This window comes from Zootoca vivipara, chromosome 12 (genome assembly GCF_963506605.1).
Source record: "Zootoca vivipara chromosome 12, rZooViv1.1, whole genome shotgun sequence".
In the NCBI taxonomy this organism is placed as follows: Eukaryota; Metazoa; Chordata; class Lepidosauria; order Squamata; family Lacertidae; genus Zootoca; species Zootoca vivipara.
The window spans coordinates 8719492-8733673 of NC_083287.1; the positions used below are offsets into that span (position 1 = coordinate 8719492).

General features: G+C 39.7%; 1 protein-coding gene across 6 annotated transcripts in view; it reads right to left on the reverse strand.

The window, feature by feature from the left end:
• GOLGA4 (golgin A4) overlaps nucleotides 1-14182 on the reverse strand; it is a 53702-nt gene that overhangs the window by 729 nt on the left and 38791 nt on the right. For 5 of the 6 annotated variants that reach the window (XM_035128783.2, XM_035128781.2, XM_035128778.2 and 2 more), the window contains 7 exons: nucleotides 13893-14006; nucleotides 12017-12037; nucleotides 11833-11901; nucleotides 10335-10410; nucleotides 6644-6747; nucleotides 3973-4059; nucleotides 2050-2115 (listed from right to left, as the gene is read on the reverse strand). In XM_035128783.2, coding sequence (XP_034984674.2) covers nucleotides 2086-2115; nucleotides 3973-4059; nucleotides 6644-6747; nucleotides 10335-10410; nucleotides 11833-11901; nucleotides 12017-12037; nucleotides 13893-14006 — 501 coding nt within the window. In that variant the 3' untranslated portion in view covers nucleotides 2050-2085. The remainder of the gene's footprint in view (nucleotides 1-2049; nucleotides 2116-3972; nucleotides 4060-6643; nucleotides 6748-10334; nucleotides 10411-11832; nucleotides 11902-12016; nucleotides 12038-13892; nucleotides 14007-14182) is intronic. The other variant, XM_035128779.2, reaches the window with a different exon arrangement.

Consider the following 14182-nt stretch of genomic DNA (forward strand, 5'->3'; position numbering starts at 1 on the left):
TATGAAAAAATAAATAAAAGCGCAAGTAAAAGCAAAGCAATGAAATAATTTATGATACAGAAAGGCATAAGAGGTTTAAGAGGCAATTTAAAAAACCAACTATCCCACAGTTTAAAAAAAGTATCTGAAGAAGTGTGCATGCACACGAAAGCTCATACCAAAATAAAAACTTAGTTGGTCTTTAAGGTGCTACTGAAGGAATTTTTTTATTTTAAAAAAAGTAGTTTACATTTGGCCCACCAGCCAGATCCAGTGCCCCCCGCCCTTAGTAAGTGAATGGAAACGGCACAATGGCATGACAGAAAGACTGCAAGGGTCTTGGCTAGGCACAATGTACTATGGGGCATGGAGCAATATATCCAGAACAGTGGATGGAGGGAAGACACACACACACTCACTCTATCTATCCTGTTGTTGTAGTTGTAGTTGTTGTTGTTACTACTACTACTACTACTATTATATGCGCATGTATCCCTTATAACCTCAGTTTTATTTCAGTTAAAATGTGGGGTTGAGATATCTTCGAAACAGCTTTTCCTTTGGCTCACTTGACCACACATGTGATTTTAATGTTTTGTTGTTTTAGTCTACCCTGAAATGGCCAATGTAGCTGATCACATTTCATTCACAAGTGCTTCATATTATCTTGAGTAATTTCCATGCATGTTACCCAGTATAAATATATTGAAGCATATACAGTGGTACCTCGACTTACGAAGACGATCCGTTCCGCGGCGCTCTTCGTAAGTCGAAGTCTTCTGTTGTCGAAGCGCCCGTTTTGTGCGTGTGCCGAACGTGCGTGCGGCGAAAAGACTTCCGGGTTTGTCGACTTCAGAAGTCGAGTCGTTCGGATGTCGAGGTACCACTGTATTATGGTCAAAATAATTTGTCCTCTGCAAGCTCCTTGGCCTCTGTATTATGTAATCTAAGTTAAATAAATTTGTATTTCCAAAACGAACTTCTGCATATTCACATTTTGTACGCTTGACTTTAAATAATTATTTAAATTCTGAAGAACCTAGATTTATGTGGGAATTCAGTAGTTGGGGGCTATGCAAAGCAAAACATGTAAAAATACAGAGGATAAACTTCCCACTTCTACAGCACTGGGACTTTCTGCAGACAGCTTGCTTCACATTTTCAGATTTCCTTCCAAAGCAATTGATAACTTGATTTTGTTAGCTTCTTGTGAATTCAAAACAGATGTAGAATTCACAGGCAGCAAGAAAAAAGGGGATAACTAGCCCTTCCTGACAGTTGTGAACGACTAGTACAATCAATTTTGAATAATAAACCTATTACTGAATTTTTCTGGCTTGGAACTTTAGTTTTTTCATTCCTTATTACATTTTGAACATTGAAGGCAAATAAAGGTCAAACTAAACATGACATTGGAAACGTGCAACAGGGTACTGCTGTTGCTATTAAAATAAAATAAAAGATGCCGGGAGATCCAATCCAATATACTACATCTAGTATATTTGGTCTGCAGTATATCAACAATTAGTACACAAGGTAAAGTGAGCCAAAATCAGTGCAACTTGTATCATAAGCTTATGTTGTTCTAATCTTATGCACCAGATGTGTGAAGCTGTGAACATGTTCTTCAAAATAATCTTAAATTTGTCCAAGATCACAAAAAAAGTTATGTGATTAAGAAGTCCTCATTACAAGTGCAAAATAAATATGATAAGAACAAATGTTTGGCATGCTTGTTAGTGGGAAGGACAAGTTATTACTGGGTGGTAGCCAAAGCTTGTCATACTAGTGAAGTGAATGTACTTAAGTCTACATATTTCAGTGGGTTTACTCTGTACAACAGTGGATATCATAATAATATAATAATAATTTATTATTTATACCCCGCCCATCTGGCCGGGTTCCCCCAGCCACTCTGGGCGGCTTCCAACAAAATATTAAAATACAGAAATCCATCAAACATTAAAAGCTTCCCTAAAAAGGGGTGCCTTAAGATATCACTCACTATTATTAATAAACATTGTATGTACTAGGCAAAACCAAATATTGTATGTACAAGGCAACACTCACCCACATGCTAACTAAAAGCACTGATTGATGGCTTATTCAGAAGATGCCACTGCGAGGTGAGGTGAACTACAAAGCCAGGAAAAGAACAGCTTAAGTGGGTTACTGTGTTAATAAAAGCAATGTGAGTTTAGACATGTTAGACATCTATTCCCACACTGTCAAACTTGTGGACATAGCAAATGAGATGCCAATGATTAGCCTTGCCATTTCTCTGCTCTGTACAGAGTTTGACATACGGGGTGAAGTGTAAAAACAGCAATGGAAGCTAACGTTGGCATTGATCTCCAGGGTAAACTAGAGCCAAGTGTTGCCCGCTTCATGCAATGCACATGCACAATCCACGAACCTGCAGAAGTTTGCTTTTAAGCCTAGGATGCCTCATTGTTGTTTCTTGCTACTTTTTCCTTCAGGTGGCTCAGGCAAAGGTCTACTAATTTCTACTAAAGCTGCTAGTATCAAAATAGGACTACAGGGTAGGAACACATGTGACTTTATTTTGATAGACACAACATGAAATATTGGGCCTGGCACAGCGGTACCTCTGGTTACGAACTTAATTCGATCCAGAGGTCCGTTCTTAAGCTGAAACTGTTCTTATCCTGAGGCGTGCTTTTGCTAATGGGGCCTCCTGCTGTGTGCACGCCTTTGGCGCACGATTTCCGTTCGCATCCTGGGGCAAAGTTCGCAACCAGGAGCAGCTACTTCTAGGTTAGCGGAGCTCGTAACGAGAAGCTTTCATAACCAGAAGCGTTCATAACCACAGGTACCACCGTATTCTATTTCCCCCAACTCATCTAACAACTGCATGCAAAATTATACAGACAACAGAAAAGCACAAGTATTAGTATGTATTAAAGCAGGATATGAAAGTAGCCAAACATGAAAACAAACTGATGACAATGTTTCAAATTTCAAACAGAATCCCACAAAATATAGTGTGCCTCCGCTCAAATAGTTTTCCCACAAAACTGAATTGTACAGAATTTTAAGCCTTTTTGTTTCCTCTACTTTGTACCTTTGTCATGGTCTTCAAATGGTACTCATACACAGTTTTAGAACAAACCAATGGTAGCCACAAAAGGTAAATAATTTTGAATGGGATGCTGGCAGACTATTAAGTTTATTTCATATTTATTTCCCATCACATATAACTGCTGCTTAAATTGTGAGCTGAATATGTAGAAAAAGGGAGAAACCCTATTTAAGCTGTTTTGCTCTGGGACCAATGTATTTTGTGAGCGAAAACAGATAGCAGCATCCTCTGAGCAAACAAAAAGAAGAAAAGAAAAGACATAATTGACAATCATGACCCGCACTTCATGTGTCCAAGATCCATGAATGCATCTTGGTTTTATATGGCAAATTTTCCCTTCAGCAATTTCTACATTGAACCCGAGTGTTTAATAATAAAAACAAACAGAATGATAAACCTAATGCCTAGATAGTCCTATGATTGTGGGCATTTATCACCTTCCTAAGCTGAAATCAATATTATAGGATTTATTAAATTACTTTAATTGAAAAGCACCTGCTTTTCAACATCACAGTTCCCAAGGTGGCATGTTAAGTAGGCTTTTGCACAGATGAGTAAAATTGTTGTGGACTTCTTCCCTATTAACACTGACATTTATAGGTTTCCCTGACTTGTATTGTAGTCCAACTGGAAGACAGATATATCAAGCAAAGTGCTGGTGTAGACATAACAGGAGATTTTTTGTCATCACAATCAGCACTCAGGGTCTTCCAATATTAAGGTTCTTATTGCTATCACTAAGAGTTCTTCTGCCCAGTGTGAAATCCTTACTTCCAGATACAAAATCCTTCTGTGGGAAAGTTAGATGACCAAATCAAAGGGCTTTAATGTTACATGACAGTAGACACACCTGAGAAGCCACTTTTATTTAGTATCTTACTATGGCTTACCAATGCCCGTGCATCTTCTCGATCCAAGATCTTCTGTGCTTGGTCAGCAGGGAATTTCAGCACTGAGGTTATAACCTTTGCCATTGTCTGAAAAAGAAGTGAACAAAGTAACGGGCATGATAATAATATGATCTGCTAAACAGCAGTTTCATTTATTTATAAAAACACTGTATTTGTTGTAGTCCTTATGAAAGCATAGGAATGCATAAAGAATACTTGTGTCTTTCATAAAAATCTGTGGCAACCTAAGGCTAAGATTTTAAAATAGTTGCACTACACCAAGAGTCTGTAATCTAACATTACCTGTGACTTAAAATTCCTCAAGTGCTTTTGGGCAGAATAAATGATACAGAAATGGATTCCAAAACGATCAGATTTAAAATAAGGCTGAGTACAAGTTCCAAAGGACACGAGTGGTGGTTTGAATCCTCGTGACGGGGTGAGGTCCCATTGCTTGGTCCATGCTCCTGCCAACCTAGCAGTTCAAAAGCATGAAGTGCAAGTAGATAAATAGGTACCGCTCCGCCGGGGAGGTAAACAGCGTTTCCGTGCACTGCTCTGCTTTGCCAGAAGCGGCTAAGTCATGCTGGCCACATGACCCGGAAGCTGTACGCCGGCTCCCTAGGGCCAATAAAGCGAGATGAGTGCCGCAACCCCAGAGTCGTCCGCGACTGGACCTAATGGTCAGGGGTCCGTTTACTTTTACCTTTACCAGTTCCAAACAACAATAAATTCAGTATTTCATTACTAGGCTTTAATGTTTTTGAAATAGTTGGTTGCAGAAGTCTAGATAAAGCCTATATTTACTCATATGCTATCCACTGAAAACAAAGTTCAACTTAAAAGGAAGACTCTTAACATTCTTTCCCACTGCTATTTCTTGGAAGGAGAAAAAAATAATGTAGTATAGATGGCCTCATAGCAAGAAATATATAGTAAACAGTTTCACGAGCAAGAAAGTGCTGGTGACTCTGCTATATGGTATTATTTGCTGAAGGCCCTGTTTGTAAATGAAAAACAGCTTCTGTCTGCAGCAGAATCAAAGGAAATTATTATTATTTTAATAAAAAAAGATCTAAGAAGATGGTGACTGAACTATGTTGCGGAGTGATTTGTTATCTGAAATTTTAACTCCAGCAGGGCAGTGCTGTGCACCTGGCTTCCCAATGGAGAGCGTTGCTGCTGCTTGCTGAGAGGGAGACGACTGCAATGTGAAGAGCTCAGCGCAGGGCAGGGCAGGCACAGCAGCAGGACCATCAGATTGGCTCTGTTGCTGCACTACTCCTCAGTCCTCACCCTCTTGGAAGTGGCTTGCTGTTAGCAGCCCAAGTGCACAATGCCGCCCTGCCTGTGCTGCCCCACTGACTGCTGCTGGATACACATCTTCCCTCTCCACACTAAGTTAATGAATTTACTGCTGCTCATTATTTCTCCCAGATGCCTGGCCCATGCAAATTGATTGTGACCGAAGGTTGGGAACTTGCTGAAAGATGTAGCTGAAGGTTTAAACCTGAATCAGATCCAGGGATAGGTAAGTGACAAAACTGCAGGGGAGGTAGTCTGGAATCTCACTTGGAAGGGGATGGGGGACAGGAAGGAGCTATGGTTCCATGGAGGAGATGGAAATGAAGTTTGTGGGGAAATAGGATTACATGAGTCCTACGTCACAGGAGGAAGAGGGAAGCTTGAGGACAATAGCTTCATCACATTTGCAAAGTGGAGCCTATGAAACCTAAAGGAGTGGGCATACTTGGGGCCTACTTTTGTTTTATGCTAGCGAGAACCTTGAGATCAACCAAGCAGAAGCAGGTGTTCAGGTACAAAATAGTGGCTCAGCCAGTTGGGGACACACACACATACACACATATACAGTGGTACCTCTACTTATGAATGTTTCTACTTACGAATGGAGCTCCGTCCGCCATCTTGGATGCGGTTTAGATAGGATTTTTTCTACTTACGAATTTTTAGATAGGGTTGCTTCTACTTACGTTTTTTTTCTCCCAATGCATTCCTATGGGATTCGACTTACAATTTTTTTCGATTTACGAATGTGCGTTCAGAGCGCATTAAATTCGTAAGTAGAGGTACCACTGTACATGTGCCTCTGAGCGCATGTTCAGTTCATAAATTTATGAAGCAAGTAGCAAGTCATTTCACATAAAAAACTGTTCCTGTTCCTCACTCCTGCCCAGTATTCTTATTCATTAAGCTAATTTTGGGGGCAGGGGAGATTTTTAGCTGTTGCTATTGTTATGACAGTTGAGAGTTGGAAACCCTTGCCAATCTACTGCAAGCTGCCCAAATATCCATTAGTAGATCCTGATTTGTCTTCTGCCCACCATGGCCTGCGGAGTATAATATCCATTGAGAGTGGTCCTGTTTGAAAGTATTATTTAGTTAGGAGATTTATAACCTACCCATCATCAATTCTGAAACCATGATAGGGTACAACTAAACAGCTTTAATAACAAATACATTAAACATAAATATAACTCTTCATAAATAGGAGATACCCTGTGTCATACCATCTTGCCTCTATTCAAGGTAGCTGTGAGCAAGAACTGGCTCATCCCGTGAGAGCATAATAATACTACAACCTGTGCAGTTCTGCTTCTTCCTCAAAGTGACTGTTAACTTGATAAACATGTGCCTTGAACATGGGGGATACCTTTGTCTCACGGCCCATCATGTACTCGAACAACACCTTCCTTAAGTATTCAAACTCCGTCGGTTCTCCAAAAAGAGAGACATCTGAATGGCAGAGGTTGCCATCTGCACAGATAGGAAACAGTGTTTTATACAATTGTCATTTTACACAATGCGCTACCATCGGCATGCTTATTTCTCCTGACCAAACTGTAACATACAAACATAATGATTACCACTTACCCGGATTATACTGGTTTTGTAAAGAGCATTTTACATTTTAACAAGTGGATTGAGCAGCTACCGGTAGTTCTTAACTCTGGCCTCTGTACTCAAGACACTAACTTACCCTCTCCCTCAAATATGTCGCCAGGCAGAGGCAGATGACTACTGCTCAAGCCACTTCTTGGTAGCATGCTTCTCAATTTGTGCCTCAGTGGGAAAGATGGCTCTTCCAGTCCCTGAACTGTTTCTGTCCCAGCTGGTCAGTAAGAATTACTATTTAGCTTAAAGAATCAACATCTGAATTCAACCCCCCCGCCCCCTCCATCCCATTTTTCTTTCGTGTCATGTCTTTTAGATTGTAAGGCTTAGATTGTAAGCCTGAGGGAAAGGACTGTCTTGTTTGAACTGATTTACTGTATTTTTCGCTCCATAGGAAGCACCTGACCATAGGATGCACCTAGTTTTTTAGAGGAAGAAAACAAGAAAAAAATATTTTGCTTTCTTTAATTGTCCTAGGCGTGGCTCTGGCGTGGCCTCTGGTTTTGTGCGGGCTCTGGCCTTTGACAGGGCTCTGGCTCTCGCATTCGCTCCATAGGACGCATGGACTTTTCCCCTCCCTTTTTGGGAGAGAAAAAGTGTCTTATGGAGCGAAAAATACGGTATGTAAGCCACTCTGGGAGATTTTCAGCGGAAGAGCAGAATACAAATGCTCTAAACAAACAAACCCTTCAAAAGTAGGATCAGTTGAGTACACAAACCTCCTAACGTAAGCGCTATCCCTTCCAGAGATTCATGATTGCCTTTTCCTCTCCTATGGCCAATAGCTCCTGCCTGATGTTAGAAGTAGCTGCCAAAACAATGGAATGTATAGGGATCGGGATAAATCCTTTAAGGTAGCACCAGGGAACCTTAGACCTAGCACAGTACCCAACTTGTCCTGCAAGGCCATAGCCCACAACACGCTCCCTCACCTGCCCAACATCATATGTAACATCAGGTGTGAGGCAAACATGGACATGGCTACAAAGGAAGGAGTTCAAAGATTGCTTCTCATTGTCCCATGGTAAGTAGGGCTGATTGGAACAGACAGGGAGATCCACTGAGGTCAGCTGCACTAGTGCAGCTGAAGAGGCTAGCTTTCTCTGTTTGGAGGAAGTGGTTTCTCTCCACAGAGAAAAAGGTTCCAGTTGATAGAAGCAGTTTGATCCAAACCTCTCACTCCAAACAGAATTCAAAGGAGTTCCATGTAACCACAATCACTTGATCAGTAGTTACAAAAAGCTCTTTTGAAGGTGTGTTCCCCAAACACCAATTTGGACAGGTGCCATTCACATGATGTCATTATGTCGTCAGGTGATTGACAGTTAGGTGATCCTGTCCACCTGTTTGTGGGTGACCCCCTCCTGCTTTAAGGTCACAATGAGGAAGGTGAGAAACCTGCATTATCAAACCCTGTGTAACCACTGAGGATAGGGCCCAACCAGATCTAACCATCTTATCTCTTGTATCACCATGACCACATTTTTATCAAGGATCAATATTCTACAAGGATGCCATCTAGACTACAAACAAGCGTGCTCTCTCTCTCTCAGCAAATCTGGCTCCACCAGCCTGGAAAAGCCATCTCATTGGACCACCATCACCTCACTGCTTTGGAATTTAAAGCATTCCTTTGTAGAACTGTGTGACCTGTATCAAAGTCATTTGCATCTTTGGCTGCTGCTGATTACAACTTGATCCTTTGCTCCACTGCCCCGCCCCCAACATGGAGATATGACAGTTTAGAAAGCAAACCCTACAGGACCCAGACAGCCTTTGAGACAACTGTGTGAGTGTGCATGCATGTCCAAGTTTTGCATCAAATGTTGAAGGACAAAGCTGGAAAAAATATTTGCAATATATTGTATTAACAAATCTCTTACAAGTGTTTCTCCTAAAACTTCTAATCTATTCCTGTTTATGTTTCTTAGCAACATTGTTTTCATATTTTTGCATGGTCACTGATATCTTAAAATGTTTTCTTCATAAAAACACAATATAGAAAGCAGAAGCATTCTAACTATGCCATTAGACTAGCTTTCAGAGGGTAAGAGGAAAATATCTACATTCTTGGAGATTAAGCTATGACTCTTATTTTTCCATTTATGTTCACATAAACTCAAAGTCCAAAAGTAGCAGATTTTACTTTCCTAGTTACGTGTGGATTTTAACTTTTTATTGACAAACATAATTGCTGATGGAATTCAGCAAACACTCATGGCTACCACTGGAAATCCCTTACTAAAATTAGAGGATTGTTAAACTAAAGCATCCTCCTCCAGTATGAGATTGCAGTATGAAAATACCTACAGCCCAACTCTCAGTCATACCGTATTTGTACTTTGGCTTGCTGACATTGCAGCAGGCATCAGTAATCCCAAGATTTGAGGAGATCTAAAACATGTCTTCAATACCTGATTTCTGGAAAAGTATGAACTACACATGTATCAAAATGTTAGCTACTGGTTATACCTCAATTTTGATATTCTCCATGTTGTTCACTTGCACACATAATACATGTGGCAAACATGCTTACATGTCACACTCATTTTCCATGAGTGTATCCTTTATACTAAAGGACAACAAAACATTAAAATTAAAGAATAAACCATAATCTGCATCAGGAACTGTATTACTACAACACATGTCGATTTACTGCTTTGAAGGTCTAGTCCTCAGGATATGTAAGCAATTGGAATGAAAATGACTGAAAATATGAACTATGTTTTATTCGTGATTTCAATGTAGCTATTTTTCTTACGAAGACGATTCGTTCCGCGGCCGTCTTTGTAAGTCGAGGTTTCCAGATGTCGAAGCGCTGCTTGTGCGCATGCGCAAAGCGCGATTTTGCACTTGTGAGCATGCACAGACCGCATGTGCTGGGCGCGCGCAGTGAAAAGACTTCTGGGGTTGTCGACTTCGGAAGTCGAAACCTTCGGAAGTCGAAGCATTCGGATGTCAAGGTATGACTGTATTGCATGTGACCCATGAGGTGGACATTGGAACGCAACTAATCTTACATTTACAGGTCATGCAAAATCACTTCATTTTTAAAAATATGTATTTGTGTAAAAAGATTCGGAATTGTCCTACTGAACTATATTTCAGCATAACATCTTTCATCTGATATATGCAAACTTATAGGGTCAACTGTACAGGAAGGGATCTAGATACATGGCAAAATCTGTATAGCTCAGTTCAACGCAAAGTGGCATATGGAAGTGAGAGACTATTAACAAGTGTTAACAAGGCCTTCCATACCTGACAGGCAACCATAAAAGTCTGAAGACTAACTTTTGGCCCTAAATTTATCTATCACCCTAAATTTAGATAGCTCAATGGGGTTTACTCCCAGGTAAGAGTACATATATTTGCAGCCCTAGTTAGGTTTGCAAGTATTCCCTTAGGCTTTATTCTGTAGCTCAGTGCCAAGACAAAACATTCCTCACCTCTGTAAGGCGATGCAACTGTTGTGACATACATATTCTTCTCGTAATTTTTCAACTGGTCTTGTAGTGTATGAATCTAAGAATAAAGTGATGGATGAGGAGGATAAAAAAACATAACTGAGATGACTCGGAATATGTTTCAACTTTGAAGTGTATTGAATGTACAAGAAAGCAGTTACCAAACCCTGTCCGTCTGTCCCGACCCACTACTGGTGACAACTTAGGGTGTTAAATATTATCTTATCTATCTATCTATCTATCTATCTATCTATCTATCTATCTATCTATCTATCTCACTTAAACTTATCATGTAAATATTTGTTAGTGTGCATAATAATAATAATAATAATAATAATTTATTATTTATACCCTGCCCATCTGGCTGGGTTTCCCCAGCCACTCTGGGCGGCTTCCAACAGAATATTAAAATACAATAATCTATTAAACATTAAAAGCTTCCCTAAACAGGGCTGCCTTCAGATGTTGGGAAAAATTAGCAAAGATTAGGGTTTTCTGTCTGCCTAACGTTCTGTCTAATTCAAGATCTGATAAAAGTAGACCTGGGGAGCAGAGAGGGGCTGGTTAGCACTATACTGACCCTTGACCGGACTGTCCTCTCATCCAGTATGAGTGCTTGTTATCTGACCACTTCAGTTTCATAGTCTTACTGTTTTTTTCTGTTTGCAGAAAGAGCATTTTTGCTTATTGCAACTGATGGTTGCAACTGGTTCTGTTCTGAATTGAGTGTTGCTTTGGATCAGGCATCCCCAAACTGCAGCCCTCCAGATGTTTTGGCCTACAACTCCCATGATCCCTAGCTAACAGGACCAGTGGTCAGGGATGATGGGAATTGTAGTCCAAAACATCTGGAGGGCCGAAGTTTGGGGATGCCTGCTTTGGATCAAAGCATTGTCTCCGGCTTGGCTGATAAGAACAGAATCAGCTTCATGTGGTGGAGTAAACCATGGGGGGATTCATCCCAAAGTGGGGGACATCAAAGAACATCTCCCTTTGGGGTCACCACTTGGAGGACACACAGACAGCGGTGCTTCCCACTGTGGGTTAGAAATTGGAATGGTACAAGAGAAATAGGCATGTCACCCTGACCCAAGGTGCTACTATTGGTATATAAAGCCCTCAGCAGCTTGGAACCAGTTTCCTTGAACAAATGCATTATGTGTCTACAAGCAATACCATATATACCTCAAGGATTTCTTCATACTTGCTTTTGATTGTTGCAAACGGATTCCTTTTAGGGCTTTAGAGTGTTGCACTTTTAATAGCCTGGTGATTATGAGCAGACTGAATCTGTGTTTAACGGCACTATACTATGCATGTTTACTCAAAAGTAAGTTCAATAAGGCCTACTTCCATGAAATGGGATATAGGGTTGCAGCCCAGGTAGCCTTTTATAACCTTTTCGAATTATACCTAGAAAATGCTTTAATGTACCCAAGAGCTAAAGTTCCTTCTTCTTCTTCTTTTATCAGATCCTTACCTGTTCTATGAATTCCTGTTCTTTCAGCTTTGAATCACTGACAAGTGTTGTCTTCTGGGCTAGCTGGGCCTGAAACACAACCAGAAACATATATGAAAATGTGCGCTACAAACACTTAATTTATTACTTTTCATCAAAAGAAAACTTGACATTATGCTACTGGTAAAGATGAAGCTAATCTTACCTGAAGTTCAGCTATTGTTACCTAAAACAGAAAAATGAACATTTAATAAAATGTTTTTGCTTCACAAAATATAACAAAATAAAACAAAAAACACTGCAGGATATTTTTCATCCATATGACTTGCCATTAATTCCTGATTAACTCTCCATTATTTATTTCTCTGATTCATAACCTTATTGCAAAATTTGAGGTGGTATATATTACTATTTGGTACGACGAAATTTGTCTTGCAATTTTTTTATCACATAAAAGCAGTTTTGAGGAGCACAAATAATTAAAATAGATTTATATCTAGCTGTATTTTGGGTGTGACTAAGCTAAGTAGTACAAAGAAACTATTCAAAAGAGAGACTTCAGTAACTATTAAATGAATTCCTAAATAATATACATGTTTTCTTGTGAACAATTTGCTTTCATCATAATCTCTATTAGTTAAGAGCCATGAAGAAAGACTGTGTTTTTTCTTGTAGCAGAGGTTTAATTTTATGCTAAACTCCCACGGTCATTACATGAACTTACAGCCCATTTTACATTAATGAGAAATGAGTCTACATAAATTGTTGCAAAAGGGCATTATCAAAGAAACTACAACTTTTGGTTAAACTGTGACACTAAATTGTAATCCCACTATTCAAAAGGATAAAACACAACATCTATATAATATATGGGTAAAGGGCAATCTGAACACGCAGTTTCAAATGAGAGTAATAAAAGGTGTGAAATATTTTTTCACCCCAGGATGCCGACTCTCCTCATCTCAGGAGATGAGAGTTTCAACCAAATGATTGAAGGGGGAGGGTTAGGCACATACAGAACTTGATTTTTATTTGCCTGTTAGGAGTCGGTCCCAAAGCTATTCATTCTCCCTGCACTACTACAGTAGGTGGTATGTGGTACCAACCAATTCATAGGCAATAATTAGCCGGAAGCACTTGACACATTGGTTGTAGCTCCGGAGCTTTTACACTCTCCATTTAGGGTGATTGAACACTGGGTTTCAACAGCCGAACAGTGAACTCGCAGCATAAAATAGCTGGATGAATGACTTCTCAGAAATGGCAAAGCTGTCACGTACTTATCCATCCCTTTGGAACGGACATACTTATGGTAGGCAAACTCCAAGCCAATCTGCAAGCTTGCACCACCGAGCCCTCCAATTCTGATTGTAGCATTTCCTGGGAATAGAGCACCATCAGTTGTTGGGAACAGGTTGAAGGTAGTCTCTTATTGTGGGGCTGGAATCCTGCTCCTTACTAGCACCTCCAGATAAGCAGCAAGACCACATCAGCACCTGAACGTATCGTGTTTAGCCTCCATAACCACAGCTAGCTGCACATATGTGATGTGGTTCTAATCACATGCGTCACACAAGCGCTTGGGTGGTATTCAACTATGTCTTACTCAGGGTAGACCCAATGAAATTAATCAACCTAACTTAGTTATATTCATTAAATTCAATGGGTCAACTCTGAGTAAAGCTTCGTTGAATGCTGTCACTTATTTTCCAATCTCACTAATTTCGAAGGAAACCAAGTGCAACTAACTTAGTCTTGAACCAACTGTATATATTACTAACTGATTTACTACTGAAATAAAACTAAGATATCTTAGTAAGAATATATCAGTTTCCACAGTTAATATTATTTGCCTCTGTAGCATAGAACAGCAATTGCTTCAAATGTGAGAGAGAACTGTGGCAATAAAGGATTTAAAAAAAACAGCCAAGCCCCTTTGCTAATTGTTAGAAGAAGGTTAAAATACTCTAAAGTCTGACAAAATATTTCTATTAAAACTCTGAAGGTAAACTAAGATACAAGCTAAGAACCACAATAAATTCCTAAGTTAAAAATTTGTAAAATAATGTTTTCTAACTTACTTCACCACTGTTCCAGCTTTCTTCATCTGCCAGTCTTTGTTTGTACTCCTCCTGCAATTTCTCCAACTGGTTCTGAAGCTCATTTACTTTTTCTGACATTTCTTCTTCTCGAGTCTTCAGAACAAAATAAATAAATAAAACCATTACTTTATATACCGTACTTCACAATTAGGAAACAATCTGGCTTCCATCAGCTTTAGCTACAAGAACGTTAACTGCAAAAGTACTGAATTATACACAAATACTGGATGAAACTGCACTCTGACTTTTAGAAACACAAAAACAAGCAA